The sequence below is a fragment of the Micromesistius poutassou genome (assembly GCF_964030765.1).
Source record: "Micromesistius poutassou genome assembly, chromosome: 7".
NCBI classification, from domain to species: domain Eukaryota; kingdom Metazoa; phylum Chordata; class Actinopteri; order Gadiformes; family Gadidae; genus Micromesistius; species Micromesistius poutassou.
This window is the reverse complement of record NC_140277.1, coordinates 1,058,681-1,078,126: the sequence shown is the minus strand read 5'-3', so window position 1 is coordinate 1,078,126 and position 19,446 is coordinate 1,058,681. Positions and strand designations below refer to the sequence as shown.

Genomic DNA, 19,446 nt, shown 5'->3' with positions numbered 1-19,446 from the left:
AGTTGTCTTTGTCCAGATCAAGGGTGCCGCACCATGGGGGGCTGCTTGTCTGCTGGTGCGTCTGTTTTGACTGGCATTTTGCTTTGTAGTATTCATAGACTTTGTCCACATCACTTATTGTAGGAGGGGGCTCTGGATAGGTACTTTGATTTAGGATCACGTCTATTGCTTTGCTTCTGCAGTGTTCCCAGAGATAAGCTAGTTATTTTTCGCTTACCACTCTGGGCTCTCTCGCACTGCTGGACTTTGTGTTTCTGCAAAGCGCAGGCTGGATGGTTCCTTGTACGAAGCGCAGCTGTTGGTCTGTCCATTCAGTGAGCGTCTCTGGGTCAGGTCTCATGGTAGTGCCCTGCAGAGGGGGAATTTCCATAGGATTCTTGCGGTGTAATTCAACAAGGGTATTCCTAGTGGCTTTCCATCTCTGTGGGTTGCTGTGTAGGCTCCATTCCTGTAGTATACTTTGCATAGGAAGTTTAAGCCAATGGCGCGCGTTACTTCCACTGAATCCAATTGTTTGTTTGTCATTGATTGATTTAACTCCCAATGTTTTTTCTAAACTCTCTCTCCTGTGCCTGAAAGCACATCCAGTCCCGATCAGAAAGTGGACGATGGTATTGTTCAAAATTTGTCCATGCGTTCCGATGGTTATTTTCAGGACAATCAGCTGTCGGGTCATGGACCCACCATCCGAGGTTATAGATCTTAACGCTTATTAGCGCAGTTTTGATCGCTGACTTCAAGGTTGAAACTAAGCACATTGTGAATATTGCTGTTATCAGCACAATTGGCTCTCACACACACACACACACACACACACACACACACACACACACACACACACACAATGAGGCAGAGAAAGAGAGAGAGGTGGGAATGAGAGAGTGATAGAGATAGATGAAGGGAGAAAGTGAGAGTACAAGAGATTGCTAATGAGAAAGAACACTCGACAGATAGAAAGTTCTAGAGGGAGTGAGAGACACATCATAGAGAGAATGGGAGAGAATGACAGAGAGAGAGAGAAAAAAAAATAAACAGAGCCAAAGAAAGAAAGGAAGAGAAAGAGTTAAACAATTGTCAGTATAGGGTCACCTAGCCGGTCAATCAGACGCGCAGTGGACCGGATGAGCAGCCTAATTCCACGGGACAGGGCTTCACACACAATGGGCTGCAATGTCGCGACTGAGTGCAGGCTTTCATTAATATTCCCATTTGACCTGCCTCCTCTTTCTCCCATCCACACACACTTAGACATACTGTCACACACACCAGCTTGGTAGATAAAATACCTGTGACAGTGACACACACACCAGCTTGGTAGATAAAATACCTGTGACAGTGACACACACACCGGCTTGGTAGATAAAATAGCTGTGACAGTGACACACACACACACACGCGGTACAGCCTCTCTGCTGTGATTTGAATCATTAATAGCCTGTTTCTTTGTGTAGCATGAAAGCTGCTCCCGTATGTAGATGCAGAAATCCTTACCATAAGAAATGTACTACATTGGTCCCAGATGGGAAGGGACTAGGGTCAATCTAGTGTTGTAGTGTTATAGTGTTTAATCAACAAAAAACACAACCTTTCTGTGAGTGACAGTGGATAGATCCTGACCTTAGCCTACCTTAGCCACAGGTGCTACATGGCAGCTCACACTGACCGAGCCCCATTGGATGAACAGACATGCTTCATGAGAATGGCAGCAGTATGTCTGTACTGTACGTGCCGCAGCCTTTGTATAATTCAAGTGGAGCAGCACAGCATGACAGTGGTATTAACAGGTCCTCTGTATTCTAGTGATCCTCTTGAGACCTTGAGGTCATGAAGGTTGTATTTGACTGCAGGGGGGCCCATTCCCCCCTTCCCCCCTAAACCCCCCATAGCAGGGGGGTGGGGATGGGGGGGTTGATGCCCTGCATCAGGTCTATTTATACCCTGCATTAGACGTTAGGGAACAGTGGGACTGCAAGGAGCCCCGCAGCATAAACATTCCCAAACATAACCTACTCGCATTAACAAATCACATTTAAAGCCAGGGGGGCCGTTTGAAGGCAACAGCCAGAGTAAACTGGATTTGTTATGTATTTGACCGAAGAAATTACACCGCTGCATTCAGGCCTCCCTCCAGAGCCACTCCCCCAAAACACGGGAGGAGGGGCCCTGTGGAAGACTCCGGGATTGCGCAATGCGCCATCCTCCATGAGCCAAATTAAATCCTTATTAAAGGCCTGTGAGAAGGTTACCATATTTTTTCCACTATTTTTCTCAGAGCAAGGCAAGAGATTGGCAAGAGATTTCAACAAATATGAAAACAATTTCTTTATAAACAAACGCTGATTGGCTGGATGGTGAATGCACCTTTGCTGTTGGAGGCCACCTTGGACGTCATGCTAGGAATGATTTACATTCAGTGTGCTGGTTGTCGAATGGCTGAATAGGCATATGCATAGTTCTGTATGCATACTGTATATGTTCTCTGCTGGTTTTCAGCAGCATGTATTTGTCACCACTCAATGCCTTCTCCCCACACTTTTCCCTGTCACTCACACACGCACTAGGCATGGGCAAAACGATTATTTTCCGGGAATCAGTTCTTTCAGTTCGCTTCACTATCACCAGCCATAGCAGCTCTGGCCAGCCTATCTGTGCCCCACCCGGCCATAGCAGCTCTGGCCAGCCTATCTGTGCCCCATCCAGCTCTGGGCCAGCTCTGGCCAGCCTATCTGTGCCCCCCGATCTAGCCATAGCAGCTCTGGCTAGCCTATCTGTGCCCCCTGATCCAGCCATAGCAGCTTTGGCCAGCCTTTCTGTGCCCCACCCAGCCATAGCAGCTCTGGCCAGCCTATCTGGGCCCCATCCAGCTCTGGGCCAGCTTATGTGTCCCCCGATCCAGCCATATCAGCTCTGGCCAGCCTACGTGCCCCCCGATCCAGCCCCATAGCAGCTCTGGCCAGCCTACCTGGGCCCCACCCAGCCATAGTAGCCGTGGCCCAGCCTACCTGGGCCCCACCCAGCCATAGTAGCCGTGGCCCAGCCTACCTGGGCCCACCCAGCCAAAGTAGCTCTGGCGAGCCTATCTGGCATCTATCCAGCTATAGTAGCTCTGGCAAGCCTATCTGGGCCCCACCCAGCCATAGTAGCTCTGTCGAGCCTATCTGGCCCCTATCCAGCTATAGTGGATCTGGCGAGCTATCTGGCCCCTACAGAGAATTGGCATGGCTATGACTTCCAACAAGTCTCCCAAAAACCTGTTAGAGGCTGTCAATTGGTAATATGTTGGATTAAAGTATTCAGACTCACAATGCCTAAGTGTGTAAAAGTGTGCATGCAATAACAGTTTGGAAACTGACAAGCATTTCCAAAGCTGAGTTATCACAAATGTGTATTAATTAACAAATTTATCTCACACTCATAACAAATGGACCCAACATAACTAAAATTATAGTTTAGTTTATTTCACATATACAAGTATAAAAACAAAACACGTAGTGCTAAAACAAAGTATGTGAGGGTGTGGCAGAAACCTGTACAGGCTTACATAAATAGATAGATAGATATTTAAGGGGCTGCCAATTGATCATAGTGAAGACAAATTTTAATACACACAATCTCTAATGTTACTGCAAATATACTTTATTGGTCACAATAATTTCAATTCAGTTTTCACCCAGTCAGACCTTGTTAATTCTAAATATTTTACATTATATGATCCTTATAGAACACATCAGTTGCACAATGAGAATCCTAACCAACTCCCCTTTTTACGCCAGGGCCATTTTGAGTCCCCATAGTTGTACTCAATTTCAGTTCCTGGTTTTATGTTTTTCATGACACCGTTTGGTGATTTATGGTTGTCATTCACTAATCTTCCAAGTGACCCATCTTCTCTGGATGCATCAATGCTAAAAGGAGGGAATACTACACATTATACTAAATAATACACATTAAATCTGTCCTTCAATTACTCCAGGCCTTGTTTGCTCTTTTGATAAAATATTTGGAATCTTTGAAAATAAATCTACTACTTACCACCATCTACGTTTCTGCCATTCAAATTCATAGAACAGCACTGAACAGAATTGTACTTTTTTCACTGGAATTCTTCCAATGAGATGATTTCACCCCTGTACTCCAAGACAAAATCTGCTTTTTCAAATCTCTGGGTAGTAAACACTCCTCGTCCTATGAAGACAAAGATGCATATAAATTGGAATTACTGTACCATCTTAATTTCACATACACCATGACCACGGCGTGTAAATTAAGCAATGGATGATGGACAACTAGCTGTTAAAATATTAATATCAGGATATAGTATATATATACTTCTGCACATATCCTAATTGTTTGTGGTTAAAATGCAGCCTGTTACTAAGAGAGGGCGGTCCAAGATGTGGGAACACTTCAATCTGAAGTCAACAATTCTGTCCGCCCGCAATCGAACCCCCCCCAAGTCCGCCACTGGGCCTATGTGTAGCCATAGTTTTACTGTATAATTTATTAACATGTTTTGTTGTGTTATAGGAAACAGAAAGGAGGGGATTGATGGATTGAGGCACTGCTGGACATGATTGTTAAGGATTGCCATTCAGTATAGTAGAGGATGTAGGGTTCAAAAAGTTTGCGCTTTTTTGATCCAAACTATATTCTGCCGTCGCGGAAAGCATGAAGACCATGGTGGCGACAAAGTTTAAGGAGGAGAAAGAGAAGGCAAGGGAGGAAATACAGAAGGCTACAGCAGTCGGTCTGACCTCTGACATGCGGACATCAATCCATATGGATGCCTATCTGTCTGTCACTTGCCATTTTGTGGACAGTAAGGACCAACTGGCATCTATTTTATTGACTGTGGGAAAGTTCCCTGAGTCCCACACAGCTCTGAACATAGCGGCAGTAAAGAAAATGCCCTCATGGAGGAATGGGGCATTCAGTCCAAGGTTGTGTGCATGGTGACTGATGGTGCAGCAAATATGGTTGCATGTGTAAATAGCCTACAGATCAGACACAGCCACTGTATTGCACATGCACTCAACCTTGGATCAAACAGAAGGATTGGATGATTTGAGAGGCAATGCAAGGAGGATTGCCACTTACATCAGAACCAGCACCCTGGCGAGGGAGTGGCTGCTGGAACAGATGGGGGTTCCACCCCATAAATTGTTACAGGAGGTGGAGACCTGATGGAACAGCACCCATGACACCCAGACATGATGGCCAGGCTGTATTAGCAGCGGGGACCAGTGGGTGCAGCACTTGGGTCGCTGCGTGTCAGAGTGCCTTGACGTTCTATCTCCTCTGAAAGTGGCCACTGTGGAACTGTCCTCAGAAAAAAACATATCTGGCTTGAAAATAATGAGGCATACATAGTGGTGAAACAGAAGTGACATGTCATGACTGGGCAGCTCTGCAGCCATCTAGTGCGCCTCATGGGGGAGTTGAGTGGCTACGAGACAGCCAGCAGTCTATGGCCACATTGCTGGATCCCAGGTTCAAAACCATGGGTTTTTGCAACCCAACTAACACCGCAAGTGCTGTGCATCTAAATGTGCGTCTCTTATCAGGGACAGCACATCTGTCCCAGCACCTCCAGAGCCAGCAGCGAAATCTTCAGGTGTGAATCTATGCAAGTATTGTCATGTTTATATTGTAGTCTTTTGTAACATGGTAACATGTTGTCACAATTTCAGGGACTGGCCTGTGGGATCTGTTGGACAACCAAGTGTTGGAGAAGATGAGGGTGAAAAGTGCAACAGCAAAGGTTCAAGCACTACCTCACGAGCCCAATATCCCTCGCTCTGAAGACCCAATACAGTTTTGGGCACAACACAAACATGTGTACCCCAATTTATATTTGTTGACCTGTGGTACTCTGTACAACTGCTTTCTCTATGCCATATGAGTTTTTTGAAGGCTAGCGAAGTGGTCAGCAAGAAAAGCAATAGACTTAGTCTGGCCACAGTGGAACATTTTTTTTTCCTGAACAAATATCAATTTTAATGTGGTTTATTGTGGTTCAGTGACATGAACACAGTCACTGTAGTGAAGAGTAGGTTCGTACTGGAGCCACAAACCACCAGGAAGCAAGGGTTTGTTTACTTGACTTTATTTTGCAAGTAAAGCTGGTTTGGTCATGATTGCCATGGTTCTATCTAGACAGAGAAAGAAATAAGTTATGATATCTCTCTTAACAAACATATGGCCTTTAAATCAAATGAAATACTTTGACATTGCATTACTTCATGATATAATGTAACAAAGTAAAGATCAGCCATCACAACATTTCTAAGACAAACAGTATTCCAAAAAGTAAAAGGAAACTTACATTGAATGTAATTCAAAAGACACACGGCAAACACCTTCACACACTCAATCATGGTGAGGAAGTGGTTAGACAAAGTTGGGGAAGGCCTCGCTAGGCCTCTATTTATAGTGGGAGGAGCAAGGGGGAGGAGCAAGCCAGTACACTGAATCACCACTTGGCGTCTCTTGTAGAGGTGAGGTGGAGTGAAATGCACATGCAGTTTCTAACAGTCACCAACCACAATAATGCCCCCTTTCTGACCTGTCCACAAGCACCACCCCTCCCCTCCAAAGTACCTGTCCACAAGCACTATCACTCTCCCAGAATAGGCATTGTCCTATATGCACTGTCAAAGCACTTCCCACTACACTTAAGTCACTCTCATTTCTATCATTTCTGCACTGGCAGATTGTTGAAATATACGGCACTGCCTATTTCACATATTTTATGAGATTCATCTACCTCCCCAATGAACAAACACAAGAAATTTTCACATGCAGAATACCAACATTATTATGATTTTGATTATGATTTTGTGAAGGCAATGGTTTTTGTTTTTTCTTGTTTCAATTTATGCAGTGTCCAATGGAGGCTTGTTTATTCAGTGATTTATTTAATTCATACCGAACACCCAAAGATAGAATATGGCAGCTAATCAATGTGGGTGTGAATTCATGACACAGTGACTCCTTTAACTTTCACCAGCAGATGTCGCCATAGAGTCTGAAGCTTCGAGCATTTAATCATTTTTCGATACTCCATTCAGTGCAAGTCATCAGAGTATACTATGTACTCAGTATATATAAATAAATATATGTTTACCATTTTTTAATTTAGGTAGATCATTTTGACCTGGTCATTTTGAAAGTGTGGGCACCCCTGAGCTAGGGCAAGCATTTGCCCTAGTAAACAGCATTTGTAGTTTGTTTGCTGTTATAATGTTCAGAATATCATATGTAGCACTTTTAAGGGTTTTGATGAGCACTGGAATTGTAATGTGGGTTTAATTACCTAAGAAAACTATTCACAAGTACTCAATTGCTGTAACTAATTTGATATAATTAATACCACGTCACTTCACACCTCTGTTAGGTGTGCATTTTATACTATGTTGATCTCTATTTTTGTTAGTTTAATTGTTCTACATTTGTATTAATATAGTGCTATCCAATTAATGTGAACACTGACTATTTTTCAGTGGAGTGCAATATTCAACGTCTTTTGATGTGAGTACATAGCATTTGCACTAGCCATGGCATGTAAAACAGCATTTGCAAAATGAATGTATTAATATTAGATTATATATACAATATATTAATTAATGCTGATGAACGTTGGTTGGAGGCCCCCCCTAGGAATTTTTGCCTAGGGCCCCAACAGACTCTCAAATCGCCACTGCACACACACACACACACACACACACACACACACACACACACACACACACACACACACACACACACACACACACACACACACACACACACACACCAGCTGCTCGCGCACTGGGCGGAAGTGGTAATCGCTGCTTGGGCCAGGGAGCGGAAGTGGTAATCAGCTGGTGGCGGAGAGGGAGACCTCTGAAGAGGAGCAGCAGCGAGAGACATCTTCACCACCGGTCAACCCCGGAGGAGAGAGAGAGAGAGAGATATATAGAGGGAGAGGGAGAGAGATAGAAGGGGGGTACTCACTGATCACTTCTGGGGGGCCCCGATTGAACCGAGGAGGCTCTGAAGACAGACCCGGAGACGGCAGAACTGCGACCCGTCCTTATTCGGACTGTAATAACAACAAAAAAGACCGTGAGGAATTAATGTGAAAGTAGCGGTGGTTCAGAAACGGCAGAAAAAGGGCTCCTCGATACAAAGACCAGAGGGTCCGACTGACACCACCACGTCCACCCGGGGGGTCGGTGCACCGGGAGCCCGGTACCATGAGGAGGAGGTCCGGCCGTGTGGACCCGCCGAGCGGCCGCCAGGTTTGACGGCGATCGGTGTTTTTAAGGGCCGATGTAAACACACACGGAGCCCGGAGGCTAGCTCAGGAGATTAGCATTAGCAGTTAGCCGCTAAGCTAGCGTTAGCATTAGCTTCCCGACTACTCCAAACCCGGGACTCAACGACCCGGGTTCTGTACCCCCACCGACGCGTGTCTGTCTCCGCGGGGACCCCTCACACAGATGTCAGCGGCTGTCATCGTCCGTGTCGGCGGGGACACCTGCTGTTAGCAGCCCGGCAGCCTTGTTAGCTCCAGAGGTTAGCGTTAGCTCCCAGCGTTAGCACACTTCTATGGAGTAATTGGCTTTGCAGGGTTATCGTATCAGGTGTTGCGGGCTCCTGAGCCGGGCTGGAGGGGGTCCGGACGGGGTCTGGAGGGGGTCTAGAGGTTGACAGGCTTAATGAATGAGTGCCGAGGCTCGGAGACAAAGTGTCCCCGTGTGCTGTGAGGGGTGGGGGGGTGTTAAAGTCTCTTATTTTGATATTTTGGACTCCTCATCGTGGGGCACTGTGTCGTTACCTCCGACCCGATGGGATCGTGATGTTGTCGTCGATGAAGACTGAATGGAAAGAGTCTCGCTTTGAGTCGGACCATCACCCCACCGTCACCACACCGCTGTAGATGAGCTGTCAGCTCGCCCTCCGCGGGGGTCCACGGGGCCCGGGGCTTTCACCGCCCTCAGTGGGGCCGTAAGAGACCCTCCACCTGACATACGCTTTAAACCACGAGACACCGTCCGATCAGGACTACCGCTGCTCGTCGATATCTGTGTTTACTACCGGAGTTCGAGGATCGGTCGCACCTCCCTCGGTTTCTACCACAACGGGACAACTGTTGAACTATTCGGACCAGGTCTTCTTCGTCCCGTCCCCCACCACACAACCTTTTGAGGTCTGGGGACATTCCCCCCGTCCCCACACAACCTTTGTGGTCTGGGGACATTCCCCCGTCCCCCACCACACAACCTTTTAAGGTCTGGGGACTTCCCCCCCCGTCCCCCCACAACCTTTGAGGTCTGGGGACTTCCCCCTGTCCCTTGGCGTAGGGGGCTGAGAGAGGCTCCAGCCGTCCGTGTGTGGGTCAAGCCGCCGTCCGTCATGGAGCTGATGTTCGCCGAGTGGGAGGACGGGGAGAGGTTCTCCTTCGAGGACTCGGACCGGTTCGAGGAGGACTCGCTGTGCTCGTTCATCTCTGAGGCGGAGAGCCTGTGTCAGAACTGGAGGGGCTGGAGGAAGCAGTCGGCCGGGCCCAACTCCCCAACGGTGAAGGTCAAAGGTGACTTGGCTTTTGTTTTCTTGTTGAACTAGAAGGTTGGGTCACTTCTGTTCCAGCAGAGACCAGGTCGTGGTGATAACATGTATGGTTTGAGTCCTAACCTAACGGTTTTTGGGGCGAACAAAGTCAAATATGATGATTTTAAAAAGGCTAAACTAAAAAAGACTTTCTAGTATATGAATTACCTTTTTTCTATGTATTTTATGTTACTCTAGCATTTAGTTCTTCCACAATATAATGCTGTAAACAGGTAGTTGTCTGTGACTCCTCATATTCATAACACTGCCCGGTCTGACTGTGTTGTTCTGAGCTTGAAATAAGAATGTTCCGGTGCAGTCATGTTAATAACCAGAGCCGCTTTACACCCTGGTCTGAGATGTAGTGTCGAGGCAGACCGATTTTTGACCCACGGTTCGATACACCCCACAACTTTTTTACATTTTATTTAAACAACATTTACTTATACAATAATTAACTTAATGTAACATTTAGTTGGAGGATGCATGCAGGTAGGCAAAAAAATCCATAACTAGTTTTGTGGTTTAGGCCTACGTATTTAAAAAATAAATAATAGTAATTTGAAAAGGTTGGTAGCAGCGTTCCTGCTAGAAAAAAATAGTGTCGGTCAAAGTGACCTGCAGAGGTTTAGTTTTCCGAACATTTTGATGATATGCCGGTCAAATACCCTATCGCTTCTTAATTAGGCTATGTAGTTTAAATAATGACATGATCAGGCCCTATAGAATGCAACATGTTTAATAGCCTAACTTTCAAATAGATGGAAAAAACATGAACGTCTGATTTGCAATAACGATTTACGATTTTACGTGTTACGGGTGGCGTATCTGTGTGCGCAAGAATGGCAGTGTGTGTGTGTGACGCCTCTTGCACACTACCTCCGTCAACGGACGCATCTCATTGACTTTACATGGGGCGCCCTCGAAATGCATTGTGGGTCCCTCCGTCAAGTCGGCTCCGTCGCTGGTGTCAAAAGTTGAGAAATGTTAAACTTTTCGGGAAGCGACGGGTCCGTCGGCCAATCAGATTGCGGTTATGCAAATACACTAGTGTGCCGCTACTTGGACTCTGTCCAATGAAATTGTCTTTGTGATACAACCCGCCGTGGAAATGTCAAAAAGCTGGCCGGCAGCAGGGGATTTAAGAATGGATTTAATGGATTTAAGAATTAGGCGATTGCTGTGGTACACGTACAGGGGCAACACTGTCCTTGCAACTACGGGATCCATTTATCAATAACAACAACAAGCAGAAAAAAGCCGGCTTTATAACGCCTGGTGCAAGGAGAGCGCAAGGAGAGAGTGTTGCCCCTGTTGCAGGCTGAGTCCACAAAGACTACTCCCCCATACGTCGACTGACGGAGGTAGTGTGAACGAGGCGTGAGTGGCGTCAGCGAGTGAGTGGATGAGCGAGGAGAGCGAGTGGTAGCCTGTGTGTTTCAGATGCTTTCACACAGCACGCGGCAACTCGCCACCTCCATTATGGTTACAACCGCGGCGGTTGGCCCAGGAAGCGGTTGCCGCCCACGTGAACACGCACAGATTTTGCCCTATCGCTGAGCTTTTGCCCTATCCCTCAGCTTTGCCTGTGTTGAAACTGTTGGCGGCAGCGGCAGCAGCAAAAGCCACTTTTAAAAATGCCTGGCTCTTTCACACTGCCGAGTAGAAGCCTCCAGCAGCGACGCGGTTATCAGGGCATTTGCCGCGCGGCGGTGTGAAAGCAGCGGCGTGGCTCTGACCTGGTAAGGCTGAGTCTCTCGGCAGAGAGGTTTCCATGTTTCTGCTGAAGTCACAATGCCACGACAGGTGTGTTTGGGCGACGGTAGCGCTGCCTGCATCAGGTACAGGCGTGGATGATTTGTGTTATTGTGTATTCCTGCGGTTGTGTATTCTCTGAAGACAGGATCCACCAACAACCGGAGAGCAGAGAGCAGAGCAGGGGTTAGAGACGTTCTCTCCCCCGTCTCATTCATTCCTTCAGCAGAGTGTTATTACTTCTCGACCTTATGTCTGGTGGTTTGGCTGCAAAAGATAAGTGGAGGAGTGTGTGTGTGTGTGTGTGTGTGTGTGTGTGTGTGTGTGTGTGTGTGTGTGTGTGTGTGTGTGTGTGTGTGTGTGTGTGTGTGTGTGTGTGTGTGTGTGTGTGTGTGTGTGTGTGTGTGTGTCGCCCCAGGAGATGGTGGATCAAGGTCTCGTTGGAGGGGGTCCGTGTCCAGGTCATCTCAGAGTCGGAGGAGAGGGGCTTGTGTGGACTAGTTGAAATGAAGCTCTGAGGAGGATGAGAGCAGGGGTTTCGTATATCGTACAGGAAGATGTGTTAGCTTATTGGAGGCCTTTCAGAGAGAAACAGACCCACTGGATGCTGGTTTTAACATATGAAAGGGCTGGAAGGGTTTAAGAGTGGAATGAAGAAGTGAGTGTTCAGTACGGCTGACGTTTGAACCGTACCGAATAACGTTCTCAGGTGCCTTGGGGGAAAGGACATCCTATTTATTTTTTAAAGCTCAAGTCTGCATTGTCTCTCCTCCACAAGTAGTGTCTGTTTCTTTAGTAATTTCTTCTGTGTATTACCCTTCCCGAATACTGCTGAGCTGTGTGAGGTGTACTCGATGAAGAGGTTCTCAGTTTAAAAATGTCCCTTTGACCCCTAATCAGTCGATCAGCGGTCTGTTGATGAGTCCCTCCACACTGATGAGTCTGCAGGACCCTGAAATGTCGCATATCTTGGCTGGTCTGAACCGGTCATCCCAGCATTCTGTATTTATTTGAACTCCTGGCTTCCAAGTGCGGCAGTGTTTATGTAAACGTACAAAGTAGTGGAAGTCCAAAACAGGATATTAGTCTTCCTAATGTGGCTGTGACTGGGTGAAGCGCATTTCCGTAACATTTATTTAAGGTACTTGCGTTGATGTATTTCAGCCTCCACAGCTCTGTAATATGGTAATTACCCGGTACTTAAAGTCAGTACTAGTAACAAATGGAACAGGGTTAGAAGAGCAGAAAGTTCAGTAAACATTGTACTATTAATCCTATCAAGCTCTGTTTTGGAGTGTCTGTACATTCAGACAAGGTTGGCCATCTTGGAACCCTAGTCTTGAGGTCAAGTCGGTGTTGTTTGGTTATTCCTTCAAAACAGTTGGTCTCAAAGGAACACAGAACAGTGGTCCCAGCACCCTCTCCCCACCGTCCTTCCAGGGAAGAAGAACAGCTGAGTTATTGGAAACTAATCAAGCAGTAAAAAGTATTCTGCTTGCGGGCTAGTCAGTTTATCGGACACATTAATATCGTTTATTGAGTAACTGTACTGGTTAAAACTCTGTAATGAACCCAGGGCCTTGACGGTCCTGGGTTTGCCAAGCCAGTGAGCGTTTGGTATCAGGACTCTGATGGTGGGTGGAGAATGTGTTCCGCCGCGGGGGAGGTGCCTGTGTTGTGATGGTAGGGGAAGGGGCGGGGGAGTCAGTGATGTGTACAGAAGCTCATGTTGTTCTCCAGACCCTGCTACTTGAGGACCATGGGTCTGCTGGGAGAGAAACACAACATGAGGCTTGTTGAGCAGAAGGGGCTGAAGTGAAGTGGCTTTGGTAGTTTTAAACTTGTGGAATTTGTTTTGGATTGTTGTTGAACCTAATTCCACCTGAACATACTTTTAGTTATTAAGAAGTTAATAAATCTCGCTTATGCTGATAGCGAATAGAGTAGTTAGTGTATGAAGATAGCTGTCAGGGTTTGAGTGAACCTGAGTAACACACTGTAAACATTGAGGTAGCATGTTTACACCTTAGCTGTAAACGTGTTAAGGATATGAAATACAACGATGTACAACTATCATCTTCACCAATGGTGCAGCAAGGCTGTCAAACTTTTAAACTCTCTCTCCAGAGTCTTTGCTCAGAGTAAATCTGGAAACTGTTTAATGCCATTATGAAATCATTGTGTAGTGTGGCAGAATGAATCGCATTCGCAACACGTAACTCAATAACTCTAAATCAAAATCGTGTGTGTGTGTGTGTGTGTGTGTGTGTGTGTGTGTGTGTGTGTGTGTGTGTGTGTGTGTGTGTGTGTGTGTGTGTGTGTGTGTGTGTGTGTGTGTGTGTGTGTGTGTGTGGCGGCACAGCATGGTTTTAAGCCGTGCGAGTGCTGAGGGGAGAGACGCAGTGAGCGAGCGCTGTAGAGAATGGGAGTGAGTGAGTGAGTGGGAGAACGGCAAATCTTCACCTTTCACTGCCTGAGCTACAAAGGAACAGCTGTTTGAGCAGATCCCCTCCTTGCCCTCCGATTGGCTGGCAGTCTGTAGTCAGTCACTGGGCAGCTACCAGTGGCTGCTCGCAAGATGAACTCTACCTCGGCTGTATCCACCCAACCCCTCCCCCCCCCCCCCCCCCTGCCAGAGCTCCTCTCATCCCTCCTGCCGATTGACTCACTACCATCACACACCTACTCACTACCGTCACACACTTGGTTACTAGAATCACACAGTCGTAAACTCACTACTGTCACACATTCACTTACATCACACACAAACTCACTACTTTCACAGACAAACTCACTACCATCACACAAACTCACAACCATCACCAATGTTGTTTTATAGCTACTCATACTATTATTTATTTTTTTGCTTTCACTTTGGATTAGGTTCAGATAAAACATCACCTGATGGTGACCTGAGGTGAGACGTAAAATAACCTCAATGAATAGCGTTGGCAGTTTGCACGAGTTCACCGAAGCAAAGTGAAGACAGCATCCACTGTCTCTAAATTAGAAGTACCACACCGTAAGGGCTAGTCACGTTGCTGACAGGAGGGAGGGGGGGGGGGGGGGGGCATCTGGGGAAGACATCTCATCCCCATGGTGATCACTTAACCAGTGCTCACCTGGGAGGGGTTTGGGGAACCTGAGCCACTAGTGAACTGGAACGCTAGCGAGCCGCGGTTGTCATTATAGTAGTGTTTTGTAGCGGTAGTTGGTTGGAGTCATTTAGACTTGGAGGACTGTGATCTCCTTGCTAACATCTAATGGTTGTAGTCCATGCCTTGGTAGTTGTAGCCCCGCCTACACACCACTCTGGTCGATCTCACTGGTATGAGTTCAGGGGGAAAGGGCCGTGAGTAGGGAGGAATTAATTCATCTTCCTGACCCAAGGATCCTAATCTCTTGCATTCATATCTTCAGACGATTAGGGCAGTTCTTGTCATCCTCTGTAATTCAGACTACTAGTCTAGGGACTAAACAAGGCTGTTCCCTGCTTCTCCTCAGGCCGTAAATAGTCCTGACTGGTCCGCGGTGGCAGGTGTATGGCTCAGAGAGCAGGTGTAGACGCTGTGATTCACCGCTCCTCCAGAGGGTTCATGTTGTTTACCACGTCACCACCACCACCACTCTGAGTAGACCACACAGGTCTGTTGTACTGCAGCGCTGAGAGAGCAGATCCACCTGCAGTTCAGACATTAAGCTCTGTTATGCTGAAGGGATTTCAGAATATCATGGATATCAAATCTTTGTTCAATACTTTTTTTTTTGTTAATGCCTTTCTCTATTCAGGACTGAGTATTTGTTTAGTCAGGTACTTTGTATGTATTTGTATTGTTTGTCCTAGGGCAATACCACCACAGGGTGTGTGTAGTTCCCTGCTCAGCGGCTTTAAAATGATAAGGTTGTGTTGTTGTGATACTTCAGTAGTTTACCATCCTCTACCTTAATTTCAATTGAAATGTGTTCCTTGTTAAGCACATAACTGAACCATATACTAGCACTCAGTTCTAACCCAGTATCAACGCAAGCCCTATCTTCTGTCTATTAGTACTGACCCAGGATCAGTGTACCTTGTTAGCCGTACATTTACATTCAGGGGATTTAGCAGACGCTTTTATCCAAAGCGACTTACATTAGTCATAGATGGAGAAACAATATGTCGCTGTCGGTACAGTATGGATGTTCATAGAACCAAGAAGTGTATACATTCAGTGCCAGGACGTATGAACATACAATAAGTATGTAAGAGGGGTGCGAGTGCGTATGAGGAGTGTGCGTGTGTAAGAGGAGTGTGCGTGTGTAAGAGCAGTGTGCGTACCATGAAGTACTACATTCTCATTGGCTACATCGTTTGTGTCATGGTTTCAACCCAACGCATCAGAGCACACCCCCAGAGCAGGACTCTCACACACTCTGGTGTTCCACTGCACTCATCCCTCCTCCTCTTCCTCCTACACTAAGCTGTTCCAGTATACTCATCCCTCCTCCTCTTCCTCCTACACTAAGCTGTTCCAGTATACTCATCCCTCCTCCTCTTCCTCCTACACTAAGCTGTTCCAGTATACTCATCCCTCCTCCTCTTCCTCCTACACTAAGCTGTTCCAGTATACTCATCCCTCCTCTTCCTCCTACACTAAGCTGTTCCAGTATACTCATCCCTCCTCTTCCTCCCAGATGGCCAGGTGTGTCCACTGGTGGAGCTGTCGGCCAAGCAGGTGGCGTTCCACATCCCCTTTGAGGTGGTGGAGAAGGTCTACCCTCCTGTCCCTGAGCAGCTGCAGCTCCGCATCGCCTACTGGAGCTTCCCCGAGAACGAGGAAGACATCAGGTGAGCTCCCGCGCGCCAATCAACAATCACACCTGCACGTATTCTGACCAATCACACCTGGACGTATAATTGCCAATCACACCTGGACGCATAATTACCAATCACACCTGTACGTATTCTGACCAATCACACCTGCACGTATTCTGACAAATCACACCTGGATGTATAATTACCAATCACATCTGGACGCATAATTAGCAATAACACCTGGACGTATAATTATCAAGTATACCTGAAAGTCTAATCACCTATTCAACCATAAAGAACCAATTAACAAAGAACAACTATACCTGAAGGTCTTAACTACTTATTACACATTAACTCAATTTAACACACCTGGAGGGCTAATGACCACTTAACCCTCAGGGTCTCATTACCAATATCCATGAATGTCAAGTAACCAAATACACCTCAAACAGTACTATAAAAATATGTTGTTTCTTATTTTCATAGTTAATTTCCTTGGCTGAAAGAACACCGGTTGATACCTTCCCTCTGTGGTATCAAAGCCGAGGCTGTTCATACATTTGTGCCCAGCCTGATCCTAGCACATGGAATTAGTTACTCAGCACAACAGGCATATTTCCAAACGAGAGCTGACAGCCACAGTGCAGGTGTCGATGCACATGTCCTGTTTCATTAGATGAAGCAATGCGTTTGTGATGAACACCACGCTGCCTCCATTGTATACTCAGTTTAGTGTTTAACTGTTGGAATTCTTACCCTCGTACTGAACCTGTGGACTTTCTCCTGCCCAACCATCTCTCTCCCATTACATCCTCTCCTTCCTCTTCCCCCTTCATCTCCTCCTCTCCTTCCTCCTCTCCTCCCAAACCATCTCTCTCCTCCTCTCACCTCTCGTCTCCTCTTTCTCCTCCTCTTTCATCTCATCCTCTTCTCCTTTCCTTCCAACCATCTCTCTCCCCTTATCTCTCTCCCTCCTCATCTCCTCCTACCCAAACCATCTCTCATCAATCCCTCTTCTCCTCTCTCTCCTCCTCTCCCATCTCCTCCTCCCCTTCCTCTACTCCTCCACAACCAACTCTCCTCATCTCTTTGTTTGCCTCTCACTCTCTGTCTCGTCCGTCTCCTCCCCCCTCCCTGCAGGTTGTACTCGTGTCTGGCCAATGGGAGTCCAGATGAGTTCCAGCGGGGGGAGCAGCTGTACCGGGTGCGGGCGGTCAAGGACCCCCTGCAGATCGGTGGGTTCATGTTTATAGGTCACCCCTCGCCAGGATATGCATAACAATCACAACCTTCTATTCAAACAGAGCCTCTCCATTGAGCTCCTAGAGAAACCTGCTCACTGGGAGCTGCAGGGAAACGGCAGAGCTAAGAGCAGAGTCGGGCTCCAGTGACGAAGGCACAGAACCACGCAGAGGACAAAACGTCTCATGTAGATAGATGGAGCAGCCCAGCAGCCATGGAAAACACAGGATAAGATACAATGAAAATACAAAGTACTACTGAAACAAAAAAAGACGCTAAAGTAAAGACAAACAGGGCAAACAGTATGAACAATAGAAATTATAAAGTGGTCCAGTACAAGTACTATTATATACATAGTACATAAATGTAAATGTACCAGTACTTGTGAGTAGTGTCAGTACCAGTACTTAAAGTGTATAAATGTAAACAAAGAGAAGAGAATACTGTAACTTAGACCTACAGTCCCTAATGTCCCTGGTGTATGGAGGTGCAAGTATAGTAAATGTGGGCAGCTTTGGAAACTATTGGTTTTATTTTGTTAAACTTCTGACTCCCGATTGGCTGGTAGTATGGAGGACTCCGCTGATGGGCTGGTAGCATTGGGAGGACTCTGCTGATTGGCTAGTAGTATTGAGTGACTGTTCACCATTCTAGTTGTTGACTGCTGCTCAACTCTATCAGAATGAGACCCAATGGACTATAGATTGATAGCCTGGTAGTATAAAGTAGAACTGGGCTAAAATGCACCAGCATAAACATGCTGAACTGCTTCAGCAGTAATGTGAAGAAGTTCTGCTCTAAAGCAAGGCAGAAGCATAGATTCCCTGTTTTCTATTATAAGGTCTCGCAGAGCTTTGCGTGCAATCTAGCGTTATTAGCTGCCATGCAGTGGGGCTCTGAGGTAATGGAAACTCTGTTTAGTTTAGTTTCCCCCGTAGACGGGCTACACGCAGAGAAGTAGGTCAAAGATATCTTTGTTTGGACCACGTTCCCAGAGTTGGACACACACCGTTTTACTGGTTAACTAGGCGCTCTGGCAGAAGTGGAAGTCCTTTATGTGATATTCCCTCCTCTCTCGCTGCAGTTGTTGGTCGGGTTTGAGGGGATTTCCCTGCTGGTTCTCTGCTCACCGTTAGCCCCAGTCAGTCCAGGGCCCCGGGCCTGGCTGCTAGCCTCAGTCAGCCCAGGGCCCAGAGCCCAGGGCCCAGGGCCCAGAGCCCAGGGCCCTCACAGTCCTATCTACCTTCTCTCTCTGACGCTATCTCTGGCCTGCACCCCAGGGGTCATGCCCTGCCTGTTTGCAAGAACCAAGTGCCAAGCACTCACAATCACTAGGTTAACCCATTCCCCGTATCCAACACGGATAGCTAGGATAAGATGCTACACGATGCTATGCACTATTTTTAAGTGCCAGGATGTACAACATAAAATAAGTGCGTACATTCAGTGCCCGTTAGTTGTGTGTCATCCACCCCTGTGTGTGTGTGTGTGTGTACCCCCCCCCCCCCCCCCCCCCAGGCTTCCACCTGAGCGCCACAGTGTTCTCCACGCAGGGCGGTCAGTCCAAGGGCGCGTACAACGTGGCCGTGATGTTCGACCGCTGCCGCATCACTTCCTGTTCCTGCACCTGCGGCGCCGGGGCCAAGTGGTGTGCGCACGTGGTGGCGCTGTGTCTCTTCCGCATACACAACGTGAGCACAGCGGAATGTGTGTGTGTCTGTGTGTGTCTGTGGGCGGGCGTGTCTGTGGGTAGGCGTGTGTGTAAAATGTAGCATTTCGGTGTTCAGATTAGGGATTGAAAGCTTGTGTTTGTTAGTCTGTGTGTGAAGGTGTGTGGGAGTTGTTTGTGTGTGTGCCAGTTTGTGTCTGTATCCCTGCGTTTTGTTATGTGTTTCCACGGTGTGTGTGTGTGTGTGTGTGTGTGTGTGTGTGGGAGAGTGTGATTAGCTCCTTGGGTGGAGCGTTCCATCTCCCTCTAGATAAGAGTGGTGAGCGGAGCCTGGTACTCATAGGTACGCCTGGTGCCTCACACACACACACACACACACATCTGCAGTATG

The 19,446-nt window shown here is 47.1% G+C and overlaps 1 protein-coding gene across 1 annotated transcript in view; it reads left to right on the top strand.

The window, feature by feature from the left end:
* Positions 1-7,882: 7,882 nt before the first annotated feature.
* zswim8 (zinc finger, SWIM-type containing 8) overlaps positions 7,883-19,446 on the top strand; it is a 39,796-nt gene continuing 28,232 nt past the window's right edge. Inside the window, 4 exon segments of the mRNA XM_084470651.1 lie at positions 7,883-9,577; positions 16,024-16,177; positions 17,285-17,379; positions 18,905-19,077. Coding sequence (XP_084326777.1) covers positions 9,400-9,577; positions 16,024-16,177; positions 17,285-17,379; positions 18,905-19,077 — 600 coding nt within the window. The 5' untranslated portion in view covers positions 7,883-9,399.